The sequence below is a fragment of the Garra rufa genome, chromosome 12, assembly GCF_049309525.1.
Source record: "Garra rufa chromosome 12, GarRuf1.0, whole genome shotgun sequence".
NCBI lineage: Eukaryota > Metazoa > Chordata > Actinopteri > Cypriniformes > Cyprinidae > Garra > Garra rufa.
The window spans coordinates 38,586,009-38,604,525 of record NC_133372.1 but is presented as its reverse complement, the minus strand read 5'-3'; the positions used below and the strand labels follow the sequence as shown (position 1 = coordinate 38,604,525).

Genomic DNA, 18,517 nt, shown 5'->3' with positions numbered 1-18,517 from the left:
TATTTTATATTCATTTAGACTACGCTAATGACAATTGGTAATGAAGCCTTATTGTTATTATTATTATTAATTACATTAACTGTAAAGAAAATCATTTTAAATAGTCTGCTTTTATTATATAATTAATTATAATATTTATTTTATATTATTATTATTATTATTAATTACACTAACTGAAAAGAAAATTCTTTTAAAATAGTCAGCTTTTATTATAATTAATTATTATATTTATTTTATATTATTATTATTAATTACATTCATTAAAAAGAAAATTCTTTTAAAATAAAAAATGCATTAATATATATGAAAATATTAATCATATAAATATTATTAAAAACGTGTATGTGTATATATATATACACACACATCTAATATATATTACAATAACAATATTTTGCATATTTTTTATTATTTTATATTAATTTATACTGTGCTAATTACAATTGGTAGATGAACCCTTATTATTATTATTATTATTAAAAATAATAATTACGTTAATTTAAAAAACGAAAATCCTTTTAAAATAGTCTGTTATTATTATATATATAATATGTGTCCGCTGTGTACATTCACTGGCTGGTCGGCTGAGAGTGCTGTAGTATACAGCACACACATCTTCCGTGCTATAGGCGGATATAAGCCTCTCGGGTGATGATACACACTCTGCAGGGAGAGGATTTTTTCGATGAGGAAAACATTCTCTGTCAAATCGTCACATGGGGTCAATCGCTTCCTGCATCGAGACTGAACTAACGTATCTTACGCTTTTGTGCGTTTTGTTTTTGCCGCTCGGCTCGTTCAGGCTTGTACCGTCAAGATTACCGTTCCTGGCGCGCCGCTGATGTCACATATTTCACAGCGATGATAAGCAAAGTTAAGAATGCCATGTCCTCGCTGGTGGGAGGAATTATCCCGCACGGCCACCACCATCATCAGCAGCAGCACGGATCAGCGCAGAACGGCGGCACGGACGGGCTGCCGCCGCGCTTCCCCTACAGCCGACCCGAGTTTCTGGACCTGACACCGGAGCTACTGCAGTACTCCACCGAACACGCGTCCAGACCGGTCATCACGCTCAAGAGAGACAGCAGGCTGCCCTGGCGGACGGGATACGCGGAGTGAGTCGTCTATTTTGTTTGTCTAAGATGCGCATAATAAATCAAATGCTGGTTAAAAAAACGATACGGTGCGAGTGACGTCATTACCGAGGAAGGTTATATGTCACGCCTAACCAAGGGCAATGGCTCATCATCATCATCATCATCCTCAAGCGCTGTAGAGTCAGAGAATGTTGGAATGTTTTCACAGGAATGCGTTATACCTGCACTGATGACGCAGCCTACGGTGTACTGAACAGATCATTACATTTAAACATGAAAACGGTGTATATTGCAGGTTATACGCATAGTTTATATCCGTAGGATGCATCTTTACCAGAGTACAGGAAGTGCAATGTACCACAGTACAGTGCCTGTGCGCAGCTGAGACAACACACAGTGTTTAGTAACCTGCAAAAGCCTGATTTCCAGGCCTAAAAGTCAAGAATGTGAATTTCTTCAGTCATTCATTTGTACATTACACTGGTTATGCGCAGTTTCAGGGCTGTTCAGACGGAGATACCTGGGAACAGTCCCAGGTTTCAGTGATGCATTGGGGTGCTAAGGCCCTATATGATATTGGTGCATTTTAGTTATGTCAGAATGCTTGTGTTTAGGAGTTAAACGCACTTAAAGGAGTAGTTCACTTTTAGAACAAACATTTACAGATAATGTAATTACCACTTGGCATCCAAGATGTTCATGTCTTTCTTTTTTTAGTCATAAAGAGATTATATTTTTTGAGGAAAACATTTCAGAATTTCTCTCCATTCCTGGTGAAAAAAACAGCTAAAACCAGCCTAGGCTGGTTGGCTGGTTTTAGCTGGTCAACCAGCCTGGTTTTAGCTGGTCATAGCTGGAAGGCAGGCTGGTTTTAGAGGGGTTTTGGACACTTTTCCAGCCTGGCCAGGCTGGTCAGGCTGGTCTTAGCTGGTCAGGCTGGGGAATCACCAGCTAAAACCAGCCTGACCAGCTTGGCCAGGCTGGGAGACTAGCTAAAACCAGCTACTTCCAGCTTAAACCAGCTAAGACCAGCCAACCAGCCTAGGCTGGTATTAGCTGTTTTTTTTTATATATATATAGTGGAGTTCTATGGTGCCCCGAGTTTGAACTTCCAGAATGCAGTTTAAATGCAGCTTCAAAGGGCTCTAAACGATCCCAGCCAAGGAAAAAGGGTCTAGCAAAATGATCAGTTATTTAAAAAAAAAAAAAAACAATTTAGAAACTTTTTAACCTCAAACGCTTGTCTTGTCTATGCGCTGCGCATGCATCCGGATCAAGACAGTTAGGGTGTGTTAAAAAACTTCCATCTCATTTTCTCCTCCTCCTCAAAATCATCCTACAAGTACTGACCCAGTGTTTACAAAGTAAACATGCAAAGAAGATCAAAAGCCCTTTACAAAAAAGGTAAAAAAGCAATGTAGGATGACTTTGAAGAACAAAGTCGACATACCCTAACTGTCATGAACCGGGATAAACAGAGTTCACACAGAGCTAGACATGACGAGCATTTGAGGTTAAAAATATATCAATTATTATTATTTTTTTTTTTAGAAAATAACCGCACATTTCACTAGATAAGAGCCTTTTTCCTTGGCTAGGATCATTAAGAGCCCTTTGAAGCTGCATTTAAACTGCATTTTGGAAGTTCAAACTCGGGGGCACCATAGAAGTCCACTATATGGAGAGAAATCCTGAAATGTTTTCTTCAAAAAACAGAATTTCTTTATGACTGAAGAAAGAAAGATATGAACTCTCTGGGTTACTTTTCAGTAACCTTGTTCCCTGAGAGAGCGGAACGAGATGCTGCGCTTGCTAAAGCGCTATGGGAACGTCTCTATTCGTGACCAGCTGTGAATGATGTGTGTAACACGTCAACAGAGTTGACCCGGAGGTATTATAGCCTCGGTTGATGACGTCATCAGAGCGCACCGTGACACGTAGGCTATAAATAGATGAGCCGCAGGTGCATCGTCAGGATATTTTGTCTGAAGAGCAGTCCTGCTGGACATCTTCAGCACGGCATGATAGCGCAGCATCTCGTTCCGCTCTCTCAGGGAACAAGGTTACTGAAAAGTAACCCAGAGAGTTCCCTTTTGAGAGCTACACTCGATGCTGCGCTTGCTAAAGCGCTATGGGAACGAGAATACCCACGCCGCCGTGCTTGAACATGTCTGGACCCCTATGGCTGTGCAGGTGTGTTTCACAAGAACGCAAGGAGGCCTAGACATTAGCTTGCGATGTCGACTCAAGGACGTGAGAGCCCGGAGTGGCATGAACATCCAAACTATAAAATCTTATAAATGTGTGCGGAGAGGACCAGCCTGCCGCACCACAAACTTGTAGCAGGGGAGGACCCCTTGCCAACGCATTGGACGAGGCGACCCCTCTGGTGGAGTGAGCCCTTTGACCTATAGGCGAAGCTTGACCGCGCGCCTCATAGGCAAGAGCAATAGCATCCCTAACCCAATGAGACATAGTCTGCTTGGAGGCAGCTGCCCTTCTGTTATGGATACCATAACAGATGAAAAGTTGCTCTGACTTACGCCACTGGCTAGTGCGGTGGACGTAAGCCTGAAGAGCACGGACTGGACACAGTCTATGAGATACCTGCTGCTCCGGCGTTAAAAAACGGTGGAGGACAGAAGGCTTCAAGAATGACCGGATGACCAGCCGAGAATGGAACCTTGGGCAGATAATCAGGATGAGGATGCAAATTACTTTCACCATACCTGGGGCAAAGTCTAAGCAGGATGACGAGATAGACAGAGCCTGCATATTCCCAATTCTCTTTAAAGAGGTTATTGCCATTAGAAAAACCATTTTAAAAGTCAGAAGTTCATAGACGCTGACTCCAAAGGTTCAAAAAGGGGGGTCCAACCAGACCCTCCAGGACTGTTAGATAAGTCCCAGGAAGGGATCTTGGTCTTAACTGGAGGCCTCAGTCGTCTGGCTCCGCAGAGGAAGCGAGAGATCAGAGGGTGTCTCCCGAGTGGTGCACCGTCAATTAAGGCGTGGCAAGCCGAAAGAGCGGCCACATAAACCCTAAGAGTAACAGGACATTTGCCTGTTAATAACTTACCTTGCATTAAGTCCAGTACTGAAGCAATATGGCAGTTAACTGGATCTACATTGTGCTCTGCGCACCACCTTTCAAAAGGTCCCCATTGATGGCATAATCTTTCCTAGTGGAGGGAGCCCTAGCACTTAGGATGGTCTCAATAACGGCAGGTGAAAGCCCAGTGTCCCTCAGTTGGTTCCCCTCAGGGGCCAAACATGAAGATTCCACAGGTCGGGCCTGGGATGGAATATCATTCCCCCCGCCTGAGATAGAAGGTCCCTCCTCTGCGGAATCGCCATGGCGAGCCGTCGAGGAGAGATATTATCTCTGAGAGCCATGCTTAGTTCGGCCAACATGATGCCACCAACAGGAGGCAAATCCCTTGTTGGCGAACCCTGGCTAGAACCCCTGGGGGCAGAGAAAGACTGGAGGAAACGCATACAGGCGCAATTTGCGTCATGTGTGTGATATCGCATCCAGACCCAAGGGAGCTGGGTGACTTAGAGAGAAGTAGAGGGGACATTGCGCTATCTGAAAAGAGGCGAAGAGGTCCACTTCCGTCTGATAAAAACTGTTCCAGATCTGATTCACTATCTCTGGGTGGAGTTTCCACTCCCCTGTTGGTAGTGTCTGTCTGAACAGTGAATCTGCTCCCACGTTCAAATGCCCTGGAATGTACACTGCCCTGAATGACAGGAACTTTCCTTGGGCCCAGAGAAAAATCTGTCTCGCTATCCTGCTAGGTTGCGAGAGCGAAGACCTCCCTGGTGATTTAAGTAAGAGATTGCCGCTGTGTTGTCCACCCGCACTAGGACATAACAGCCTCTTAATTGAAGGAGAAAATATTTCAGAGCCAGAAATATAGCCATCAACTCGAGGCAGCTGATGTGCCAAACGAGCTGACGGCCCTCCCGTGCCCCTTAAGCTGGACGACCACTTAAGGCCGCTACCCAGCTCATCAGGGAGGCATCCGTCGTTAGCATTTTTGCGACGACAAGGAGCCCTTAGAGTGGGACCCAAAGTAAAATACCGGGGTCTGAACCACATAGTTAGTGTACGAAGCCATTACGGCGCGCCACTTTTATTTGCCTTAAAGGATTGGCTCTTGGATAAAATCCTTCGGCTTTTAACCACAACTGAAACTGTCTCATGAGCAACAGCACCAAGGGAATCACCGTGGATGCTGATGCCATGAAACCTAACATTGTTGGCACTGACGAACAGTGCATTCTTGGCCTGGCCTGACTTGGTCATGGTCTACTGAATGGTCTCGATTCGAGCGGGAAGCTGCTGCGCCCACATCGTAACCGAATCCCAAAAGATTCCGAAATAAATAATTCTCAAGGTAGGAGAAAGAACACTTTCCTTGGTGTTGAGTCTCAACCCTAGAAAAATCATATGAGCTAACACGATGTTTCGTGATGGATCTCCATCTCTCGCGATTGTGCTCAGAATTGACCAATTGTTTATACAGCCCAAAACGCGAATGCCCAGGAGTCATAATGGAGCCCTGTGCTGCATCCATGCATTTTGTGTATGTGCGGGTGACCAGGCTAGGCCGAATGGAAGAACCCGAAATTGGTACGCTTTGCCCCCTAAAGCGCACCTCAGGAATTTCCTGTGATGTGGCAATATTTCTATGAAAGAAATATATATATATGCGTCCTTCAGATCGATTGTGACAAACCAAACGCAATGTTGAATTTGATTCACAACCAAATTGATAATTAACATCTTGAACTTGAGTGCTTTGACTGAATGGTTTAAGCCTCAAAGATCTAAGATTGGACGCAGTCCCCCATCTTACTGAGAACCAGGAAGTATCTGCTGTAACAGTCTGACTTTCTCTCTGGCAGAGGAACATGTTATATGGCCTCTGTGCTCAGAAGAGATTGTAGCTCTTGTGACAATACGTGCATCAACTCCGGCTTCACGGAAGTGAGAAACCACGCCGTTGAAACGCAGAGGATGATGACAGAATTGAATTCTGTATTTTACTGTCTTTAGCACCCAAAGGGAGATGCCTGACAGAGATTTTCATGCTGCCAGACTCTCTGAGAGTGGTATAATTTTGATACTTCCTTTTGAGGGGGTGTCAGATGTTCCGCGTCCAGGATGACAGCTGGAAGCAACGGAACATCCAACATTTCACTGGAAACTTCTGCCCCCCGAAACACACGAAGTGGCGGGGAAGGAGAGTTTTATGATGTTATTAGGAAGGGGCGACAAGATCTAACTGCGCCCCCTTCCGCGAGGGGGGGGCTACCCCACTGATTGCCGGACCATTAGGACTTCCTCTTTTTGTTAATGAAAGTCCTGAGGTCCGGCTTGGGATTTTGCTGAACGTGGTGAACCCTCCAATTCCCACGAGGGGGAGCGCGCTCAGCCACGCTCAGCTTTGAACTTCCCTGGGTTTTGAAGGACCGGGGTGAGGCTGGGTGGCAGACAGCCCCTCCCCTTGAGTGCGGCGAGGAAAGAATTTCTGAAAATTCTACATGCTTCATGTTTTTTAATCCCCTAAAATCTGGTGACTACTGAGTCAACAGAGTCAACAAATAAGCCAGAGGAAAACACAAGGGAAAAAATCCAACAGGAATAAAGTATCTTTCTCTTTAAATCCTGTTAGATTTAGCCGCAAATGCCTCTCTGTGCTGACTAAAGCAATCATTGAACGGCCGATGGTTTACACGGGCCGTCTGCTAGGTCGCACAGAGAGACAGATCTTTGCTCAACGGAGCTCCGCCCACACTCAATTCCTTCAATAAGTCGGCCTGGTATGCCTGCAACATAGTTTCATTATGTGCAGCGCAGTACAAGCCTGACTTGCAGCTTAGTAAGCTTTACCCACTAACGTTAATGTAATACGATAGGTTTCACTTTCGGTTTAGTGGGGAAGGGCTTTTTAATTGAAGATGCCGAAGCGGGCGAGAGATAGCTCACGAGCGTCTTTTCAAACCCGAGGCATCTCCGTATACCCTCGCGAATTTACACCCACGATAGTCGAAAAAAAAGTCGACGTCGAAGGCACAAAGACGCGAGAAGTATATGGTTTTAATTCATGATTAAAACAGTTTATTATGTTTGGGGGTTTTTTGTTTGCATAGCCAGTCAAGCTGTAACCTGGCAACAGCACGAGCAACCACCTCTAGCAATTCCGCTACAGATTCTTTCGTGTGAGAAATGCTCAAAGGCTGGCTGCTCGAACAAAGAAAAACGTCATCCCTCTCATGAACCGAAGAAGCAAGAGCGCGCTTCGTGATCACGAGAGGGAATGTTAGGATTTGGTGACACGGCAAGCGAAAGGGACAGACCCGTCTCTTGCTCATGAACCAAATCCATATGAGAACCCCACGATGTTAATGTGGGTGCGGAATGGAAATAGTTCAGACGGGAGCGAAGCATTTAAACTGTGAGAAGATCACAGTGCTCGCATCAGCCTTTCTCTATCGCCATAACCGCATGTTCTTCCCCCAAACAAACAAAGCAGTAATCGTGTGTGTCTAACTCACTCATAGGACGAGAGCAAGGAGGCACACAGCGCTTACAGCTTTGTAGACTCATTCTCTGCTTTCAAACTGTTAAACACGTTGAACAAGAGAGAAAGAAAGAGAATGAAAGTTCTGCACACTGACTGCTGACAACTAACTCCTAACAAGATCAATAGTTTGATTTGAGAGAGAGAGAGAGTTCTTGCCACACACACGCACAGAATGATCTGAAGACAAAAGACCTGACGATGCACCTGCGGCTCATCTATTTATAGCCTACGTGTCACGGTGCGCTCTGATGACGTCATCAACCGAGGCTATAATACCTCCGGGTCAACTCTGTTGACGTGTTACACACATCATTCACAGCTGGTCACGAATAGAGACGTTCCCATAGCGCTTTAGCAAGCGCAGCATCGAGTGTAGCTCTCAAAAGGGAACATCTTGGATGACAAGGGGGTGAGTACTTCTTCAAAGGTGAAGTTCCACTCCAGAACAAAAATGTACAGATAATTTACTCACCCCCTTATCATACAAGATGTTCTTTCTTTCTTCAGTCATAAAGAAAGTTTTTTTTTTTTTTTTTTTTGAGGAAAACATTTCAGGATTTTTTCCTCTTTGTTTGAACTTCCAAAATGCAGTTTAAATGCAGCTTCAAAGCACTTTAAACGACCCCAGCCGAGGAAGAAGGGTCTTATCTAGCGAAACGATCAGTTATTTTCTTACAAAATTGACAATTTATATACTTTTTAACCTCAAATGCTCGTCTTGTCTAGCTCTGCTTCAATTCTGTGTATTCTGGTTCATGACAGTTAGGGTATGTCGAAAAACTTCCATCTCATTTTCTTCTACAACTTCAAAATCGCCCGACATTGCTGTTTTACCTTTTTTGTTAAGAGTGTTTGGTCTTCTTTGCATGTTCGCTTTGTAAACACTGGGTCGGTACCTCTGCAGCGATCTAGGATAATTTTGAAGTTGGAGGAGAAAATGAGGTGGGAACCAGAATACACAGGGTTGATGCAGAGCTAGACAAGATGAGCATTTGAGGTTCAAATGTATATATAATATAATATAATATAAAACAATCATTTAACTAGATAAGACCCTTCTTCCTCGGCTAGGATTGTTTAGAGCCCTTTGAAGCCGCATTTCAACTGCATTTTGGAAGTTCAAACTCACAGGCACCATATAAGTCTACAATATGAAGAGAAATCCTGAAATGTTTTTCAAAAAAACATTTCCTTATGACTGAAGAAAGAAAGTCATGAATATCTTGGATGACAAGGGGTGAGTAAATTATCTGTAAATATTTGTTTTGGAAGTGAACTAATGGTTTAAAGGTGTAATTTCCAAGGGAAATCTTAGGGCTTATGACTTTGAAAGTAGGGGGGAAAATAAATAAAACAATTAAGCTGTAGGAAGTAAACTGGTCAAAAATAAGTAACTGTGAATGTAAACTATACTGTATGCTTATGTTATAAATGCTATAAAGCATTTATGCAATTAGTAAATCAAGAACTTTTAGTAATTTTATTTAGAAAATAGATTTTAATGCATTTTAAAATTTTAGACTGTATTATATTATAATATTTTATATAATAAAACATTTAAGTATTAATTATTACACATGAAAATAATACAACTTATTTAAGACATGAGCAAAAATGTGGTGGATATCATTATTGGGTGATAAAGGTCTCAAGTTGTAATCTCAGATGAAAACTTTTCAATAATTTTTTTTTAGTAAAATTACTAACTGCATTTTCAGTGGATACATTTGTGAGTGACCCTGGACCACAAAACCAATATAGGTATATAGGTATAGGCAGCATAGGTATATTTGTAGCACTAGCCAAAAATACATTGAATGGGTCAAAATTATTGATTTTTCTTTTATGCCAAAAATCATTAGGATATTAAGTAAAGCTCATGTTCTATGAAGATATTTTGTAAATTTCCTACCGTAAATATATCAAAACTTAATTTTTGATTAGTAATATGCATTGCTAAGAACTTCATTTGGACAACTTTAAAGGTGATTTTCTCCGTATTTAGAATTTGTTGCACCCTCAGATTCAAGATTTTCAAATAGTTGTATCTCAGCCAAATATTGCTCTTTCATAACAAACCATACACCAAAGAAAGCTTATTTATTGAGATGATGTATAAATCTCAATTTAAAACATTTGACCTTTATGACTAGATTTGTGGTCAAGGGTCACATTTTAGCAGCTGGTGCATTTTTATTATCATTTTTTAAATTTAAAATGCTGTAATTACAAGCCACCGGAAAACTCATGGAGAAATCATGGTCAAAAGTGATGGGAACCTTGACTTTCATCAGGCGTGGTCCGTTGAGCGAAGATCAAGGCCGTACTTGCAAACAGTAGCCACGATCAAAGCCGGTATGATGATGCAGTCTTTGAGTCATACCATCAGATTAATGATTATAATGTTAGGTTGTTTGGGAAAATTGTAATATTTATGTAACGTAGGCCTTCTCTGAGCCCAGTGTGAGGAAGGGCCAGCTAAAGGAAAAGAGAGCAGGCCCTGATACTGAAACAAGCCCCTGGTTAGCCTCTGGTTATTTAATCTATTATTAACCACAGTACAAGAGGAGAACTTTGTTTGAGGCTGTGTGATGACAGCAATTGAAACTGAGTGCATTCTCTCAAGTGTCGAAAAAAACAGACTTTGTAGCTGGTAGCTTTAGCCACACACGCTAACAAACAAAGGTAAAATAAAATGCAAAAGGTCTGAGACAGTCTTCACAATCATGTTTAGTTCTAATGTGATGTATTTCAGACTAAAATATGCAACAGGAAGCCTGTATACTTGCTGTTTTCCATGCAATTCCACTTAATTGAGGACTAAAGCTTCCAAGCGGTAAACAAGAAGCAAAAGCATTATAAAAGTATTATGGAAGTGTTCCATATGTCTTGTGTGATATGTTTTGAAGACCAAATACACCAAAAAATACAATCTTCATAGACCTGCCATATCGAATTTAACACAAATGAAAATGAGGAGTTATTTTTTTATTTGTATTTTTTTACAATGGCACGCACTATATAAAGGTCCTAGATTATGCAATATTAACAACACACAACTTTCAAAACTGTTTATGGAGTATTTTGAGTATGCCCTAGCGAAAAATAAATATACCAAAATGTATTTGAAATACAATTATTTAATGCTAAGTATACAAAAAATACATTATACTTAATAAAAATATCCTGCAATTGTATTTTTGGTATACTAAACTGGTATACTTAAAGTCTGCTAAACTGGAACAGCTAATTTTGTAATTATTGCACTTTAATTGTGCAGAAGTCCTACTTAAGTCCACCTAAAGTATATTTGATTGTGCTTAAGTGGAACTGTTGGTTCTTTACTTTAGGTACACTTTAAATACTTTGCATTTAAAGACCGATATTATTCAAAGATCATATTAAAACTCACATTAAAACTCATTTTAGGCTAAACTAAAGAGAAATGTGCATTGTGCACAAGTAGCACTCCAAATAAAGTTTATTTCTAATCATTATATCAGTAAGTCTGGAGCGATATATCAGGAAATATGTTAATAGATTTGAACTATACTTAGTATGAAATGAATGTTTTTAAAATATATTACATTTTTTATTAGGATGTCCTTAGCTGAACAATCGTTATTGCATTGAACACACTAGACTTCATCTATCTTTACCATTACTAAGGCCTTGTTTTCATTCCTGTCAAAAAACAAATATTGTGCTACTCTGACTAAAGTCCATTGATAATCTTATCCTGCAGTGAGCTGTTAACCAGTTCATTGAATCAGAGAGTTGAGCATCAGATCAGATAGATTTATAAATGAATCATACAAAATGGTTTTGTGAACCGAATCAAATGATTCTTTGAATTCAGACTACTCAAAGTAAGCTAATCTGTTTTTCACACATGCTATTGTATACACACATGCCGTTATAGTGCTTTTGATCTCTTGTTGAAGTTTCATTGCACAATTCTTCAGAAAATGTTCCTCTTCTGTTGCCAAAAAGAAAGAAATTCATGTTCTTTTAAAGACACATAGTGGGCTTTAGATTAAAGGCAGCACTATAGACTCTTCAGTTTCCTCAACTCTTGTTTTATACTCTTAATCACACACATACACACACACACATTTATTATCTATAAGATATTGCTGAGTCATCCACTGTGGCTTATAAAGATTGGCTTTCTATGAACGTTGAGATGCCAAGCTGGCAAAGTTAAACAGATTCATGCTGCAGCAAGCAGCCAAGCACCCACGCCACAATAGATGAGCTCCTGTCAGTAAAAGTATGACTGCTAGTGAATTATAATGGTTGGTTTTCTGTATAGGGACTAGTCAATTAGGGAGTTAGACCAGTTTATCTACATTTTTTCTCTTTCATGTTTCAGTTTTGATTTCTTTAGCGACAGTGCTTTAAAGATGTCATGAACTGAGAAGTCAAGTCAAGTCAAGTCACCTTTATTTATATAGCGCTTGTAACAATACAGATTGTGTCAAAGCAACTGCACAGTATTTAAACCACTGGTCTCAAACTCAATTCCTGGAGGGCCACAGCTCTGCACATTTTCACTCCAACCCTAATCAAACACACCTGATCCAGCTAATCAAGATCTTCAGGATTACTAGAAACTCCAAGCAGGTGTGAGCTGAGCTGGTTGGAGCTAAACTCTGCAGAGCTGCGGCCCTCCAGGAATTAAGTTTGAGACCTCTGATTTAAACAGAACAATAGTGTGTAAGTAACGCATTATTGAAGATAATCAATTTTCAGTTAAAGGCAGTTCATCAATGAATTCAGTGATATTATCGTTAGTTCAGTTCAAATAGTATACGATATCGCTGGAAAATGTCCCCAACTAAGCAAGCCAGAGGCGACAGCGGCAAGGAACCAAAACTCCACAGGTGACAGAAATGGAGAAAAAAACCTTGGGAGAAACCAGGCTCAGTCGGGGGACCAGTTCTCCTCTGGCTAGACGAAACCAGCAGTTTGTACCAATGTCTGATTGTAGAGAACTCGTCAGGATCCTGTGGTGTAGCGCCAATGGCTGTCTAGGTTGGCGAGGTCTTCATTGATGATCCGTCTCTGGAGCTCATCTGGTTGACATCCATGGCTATTGAAGTCATCTCCAGGTGGTGATCCATGATCTAAGCCGGTGCGGACTGGATCCGGGGGACTGCAGTGACCATCTGACTCGGATACAGGCTGGGTCTGGTGGCTACGGTGACCTCGGAATAAGAATGAAACAGACTAATATTAGCGTAGATGCCATTCTTTTTACGATGCAACGAGTGCATCAGATGTAATGGGAGGTGTTTTCGGTTCCAGCTAACCTAATTAATGCAGCCTAACAATCCTTTAACGGATTTGAATTATAGAAATGTGTTAATGTTTTATGTGTAAGCCAGGTTAAAGAGATGTGTCTTTAATCTAGATTTAAACTGACAGAGTGTGTCTGCCTCCCGAACAGTGTTTGGTAGATTGTTCCAGAGTTTAGGCGCTAGATAAGAAAATGATCTGCCGCCGGCAGTTGATTTTGATATTCTAGGTATTATCAAATTGCCAGAATTTTGAGAACGCAGCGGACGTGAGGGACTATAATGCGATAGAAGCTCGCTCAAGTACTGAGGAGCTAAACCATTGAGGGCTTTATAAGTAATTAGCAAGATTTTAAAATCTATACGATATTTTATAGGGAGCCAATGCAGTGCTGACAGAACCGGGCTAATATGCTCATACTTTCTAGTTCTAGTAAGAACTCTAGCTGCTGCATTTTGGACCAGCTGGAGTTTGTTTATTAAGCGTGCAGAACAACCACCCAATAAAGCATTACAATAATCTACCCTTGAGGTCATGAACGCATGAATTAATGTTTCAGCATTTGACATTGATAGCATAGGTCGTAATTTCGATATATTTTTAAGATGGAAAAATGCGGTTTTGCAACCAAACCAAAACTCCTTTGAAATTGTGACATTTAAGAGGTAATTTTACTGTAAAACATCCTGTTTTATAGTTTCAGAACTCAAAACTTTCTTGTTAGTCTAAAAACAGTTTATACTCTGCCAAAACGACAGGTTGTGGAATGTGGCACTCTGTGATGTAATAGTGCGGCTAAAAACCGCCTCCACGGATGAACTTGGTCTTTTCTTTACTTCATTTTACCGCAGATTTGTTTACAAACAAGGTACAATTCGATGCAGGGTTTTCAGAAAGATTGAAACTAAAAGACAATGCTGTGTCGACTATATTAAATCCGACAGTAAAGTCGCAACACACAAGTGTGAGGAACTATTTTTAATATTTGGTCACTTTTGCTTTGTCTGTTATTACAGATTGTTTGATACGTACTGAGTATTTAAGTGTTTTTGACCTCAATCACAGCAGCGTCCATCTGTGATGGATGTAGGTTGTCAAACATACACAAGTGTTAGCCTTCTGAGTTTACAATCCGCCATGCCTTTTTCATATTTTATGGATTACGTAATCAGATTCCAAAAATTAACTAATTGTTGTAAGTAGATTAAATTACATTTTTAAATATGCATAATTAGACTACAGTTACCTTTTTGTGGATTACATGATTACATGATTGTCCCTAATTCCTCTTTTTCATCTTTTGAAAATAGCCTACTGCTTATATACATTCAGAACGACTTCCAGTTTTGTGGACATTCAGCACGGACCAGTCATTATTCAGGTGGCAACACAGCATTTGACCATTGATTTACAAAAATCATTTCAGGTTTAACAAGTTGCAAACATTGCATCAACTACTGATTATTTTTTTAAGTATCACTCTGTAGGTTATTTAACTGTGTATTTCTATGTCTTTTGAAGGCTTTTGACTTTCAAACACATTAAAATGACCAAATTCACCTAATATATTTACTTGAAATACTATTTAATATTTTAAAATAAATGTTTTAATAATTAAATATCACATTTGCATGATCATTGTTATCTGACGTTGGTTATGGTGACATGGCATGTAGATAAACAAATAAAACATTAAAATATTTTTAGTAAGTTTTTTATTTAGATTGATTTGCTTTTAAAATGATTTATTTTAATCTATAAAATTCTTATGATTTAATTAATTATTAGGTCTTTATAAAACCCTTAAACCCCATGCAGTTCTTTCACAAACATCTTTTTGGAAACCTTGATGTAATATAATGTTTAATGCACTTGTTGTTAATAACAAATGACAAATGGAGTTTATTTGCAAAAACAGATAACTCTTTTTTTAATTTTAAAAATCTTGTTTTTAATTATGTTATGTTTTATGGTGCTTTATTGTGTTAGTTAGCTGTATTTTTATTTAATTATTATTATTATTATTTTTTACTTTATATCAAAATAACTCAACTGCAGTTTGATTTAGATTAATTGGAATGCACAATGAAAAAACACAATTTTTGCAAATGAACTCTTCCTATTTGTTTTAATCTTTGTATTTTTTACGTCAGTATACTTTGTAAGATTACGAGTTAAGTCAAAAGTAATCTAAAAGTAATCAAAGAGTTTTATGGATTATATTACCTAAAATGTGTAATGTAATGGATTATGTTACTAACTACAATTTTTGTCATGTAATTTGTAATCAGTAATGGATTATAATTTGTAAGTAATCTACCCAGCTATGTTAGAATTTTAGATTTTATTATATTATTATATTTATTATATGAAAGCTGAATGAATAACCTATGGTTTGTTAGGATAGGACAATATTTGGCCGAAATCTAAAATCTGAGGATGCAAAAATATCTAAATATTGAGAAAATCGCTTTAAAAGTTGTCCATAAGAAGTTCCTAGAAATGCATATAGCAATGCAAACAGAGCATTCTAATGAGGGGAGTTAAAACAGGACAGAAAATAGCCTATTACTTATAAATTATGAGGTTTTTGATGTAAAAATCTTGATAACGTTATAAAGGCACTTCAGAAACGGCACAAAATAATAAAAAGTCAGTTCATGACCTCTTTTAATTAGCGTGCTGATGCTGCACTGTTTCTAATTTGTATGGGAAAACCTAGTCAGTTTTAAAAACAAGCACTTTTGTATTAAAGAACCCTATTCAAAAATCATTTCTTGAGTTTGTGTGGCACATCTCTTTGGCGATTGAAGGAGGGGTCAATGCAAAGAATCTTAATCAGCCAACTAATAGGATAAACATTTATTTCTTTGCTTTTCAGGTTTCTTAATCTACTTGACAACTGACTAAGTCAGCAGGCACAATTCAAGACACACAGTGCCTTAAAAAGGATTTCATTTATTCTCTATTCTTAAACACAGTGGGTGGAGGTGAAGAATTGCTCATCAGGTTTATCGAGTTATATTGAAGCGGTATCCGTCTTCTGAGCTCACAGCAATGTGAGGATAAAACTGTACACGATTATAGAATGCACATGGTATTTTTCTTTTTAAAACACACAGGAAGTGATTACTAGGTTTGATTAAGAATACTCTACAGTCACTTTTTTGAGGAAGGATATTTGTTGTGAGCACACATTTCCTGTGATAGCAATCTATGTGACTTATAAAATGGATATTTACAGTGGTGTGAAAAAGTCTTGGCCCCCTTCCTGATTTTTTTTTTATTATTTTTTTGCTTGTTTGTCACACTTTAATGTTTCAGATCATCAAACAAATTTAAATATTAATCAAAGATAACACAAGTAAACACAACATGCAGTTTTTAAATGAAGGGTTTTTTATGACGGGAAAACAAAATCCAAACCCACATGGCCCTGGGTGAAGAGTGTTGGAAAACCACTGCTGAGCAAAAAGAACATAAAGGCTCATCTCAGTTTTGCCGGAAAACATCTTGATGATCCCCAAGACTTTTGGGAAAATACTCTGCAGACTAGCGAGACAAAAGTTGAAATGTTTGGAAGGTGTATGCCCCATTACATCTGGAGTAAAAGTAACACAGCATTTCAGAAAAAGAAGATCAGGTAACACTTTCTATGAAGCCCCTATTTATAATACATTATAAGGGTATTTCTATAAGGCATTATAATGAATGCATAATGCATTATAAAAAACCTTATAATATGTTATATCATCTCATGAATAATCATAACAACAATTATAAGACATTATAATATTTGAGTATTTGAGGTTATGAGGGTAAACTTTTATGATTATTGATAACACACAATGGATGCCATATTAAATCTACTTAATTTATAATGGACTATATCATATTACATTCATTTTTTACATTATATTACATTTTATTTTGATGGTCCCCTTAGTCTATTGACTATAAGCTTAAACTTCCCAACTACATGTCAACTCTCCTTAGAGTATTAGTAGACTTAGGTTAAGATTAGGCTAGAAGGTTCATGTACTTGCAAAGTTATTTATAATATAATATAATATTTTGTCTTTTGGGGAAACATCAAAATTTAGTGTTAGCATATATTTTGCATACTACTAATAATAATTACATACATATAGTTTTTTATAATGCATTATGCATTCATTATAATGCCTTAAGAACACCTTTATTATGTATTATAAATACGGGCTTCATAGAAAGTGTTACCGAAGATCATACCAACAGTAAAATATGGTGGTGGTAGTGTGATGGTCTGGGGCTGTTTTGCTGCTTCTGGACCTGGAAGATAAATGGAACCATGAATTCTGCTGTCTACCAAAGAATCCTGAAGGACAATGTCCGGCCATCTGTTCGTGACCTCAAGCTGAAGCGAACTTGGGTTCTGCAGCAGGACAATGATCCAAAACACACCAGCAAATCCACCTCTGAATGGCTGAAGAAAAACAAAATGAAGACTTTGGAGTGGCCTAGTCAAAGTCCTGACCTGAATCCTATTGAGAGATGCTGTGGCATGACCTTAAAAAGGCGGTTCATACTTGAAAACCCTCCAATGTGGCTGAATTACAGCAATCCTGCCAAGATGAGTGGGCCAAAATTCCTGCACAGCGCTGTAACAGACTCATTGCAAGTTATCGCAAACGCTTGATTGCAGTTGTTGCTGCTAAGGGTGAACCAACCAATTATTAAGTTTAGGGGGCAAACACTTTTTCACACAGGGCCATGTGGGTTTGGATTTTGTTTTCCCCTCATAATAAAATATTTCATTCAAAAACTGCATGTTGTGTTTACTTGTGTTATCTTTGATTAATATTTAAATTTGTTTGATGATCTGAAACATTAAAGTGTGACAAACATGCAAAAAAATAAAAAATCAGGAAGGGGGCCAACACTTTTTCACACCACTGTATATGTCTAAATCAAGACATTATGTTTATATAGTCTAGTCTGAAGATGCACTGTGTTATTGAAACTCTTCTGAGAGTGTGAGATCAATGATGTGAAACATGATATTGTTCTCATTTGGAGTTTACTATTTAGTGCACAACATACCAGCTTATGTTTTTTAAATGGCATGTAAAAAGCACTCAGTAAAGTCATAATCTATTCTGTAGCAAAACTTCTTTTTATAATTTTTTTTCACAATATACAACTAATTCTGAGTCAATGGAGAGAAATGCCTTTTACTGTAGTTCTACTATTCCGCCAGCAGGTTAACTGACCAATGCTAACCAGCCAAACCTTCAGTTTTTGACTGTGAAGGGTTCACAAATCAATTTGCAAAGAAAAAAATATAAATAAACCTTAGGCCTCTTTTCTAGAAATGCATGAGGAATACTGACTGCTTTTCTAAAGAAAGAAAATTGTCAGTTAACCAAAGTCACCAGAGACAGGAAATGCTAGTTATGCCTTTTTTTATCTGTAAGAACACTAGTGGTAAGCCTTGCTAATACAAGGTTCAGTGTTGTGGCTGTAGCTCATTGCTCTGCT

General features: G+C 38.8%; 1 protein-coding gene across 1 annotated transcript in view; it reads left to right on the top strand.

Moving 5' to 3' along the window:
- Positions 1 to 616: 616 nt before the first annotated feature.
- ppm1j (protein phosphatase, Mg2+/Mn2+ dependent, 1J) overlaps positions 617 to 18,517 on the top strand; it is a 35,890-nt gene continuing 17,989 nt past the window's right edge. The window contains exon 1 of the mRNA XM_073851566.1: positions 617 to 1,118. Coding sequence (XP_073707667.1) covers positions 862 to 1,118 — 257 coding nt within the window. The 5' untranslated portion in view covers positions 617 to 861. The remainder of the gene's footprint in view (positions 1,119 to 18,517) is intronic.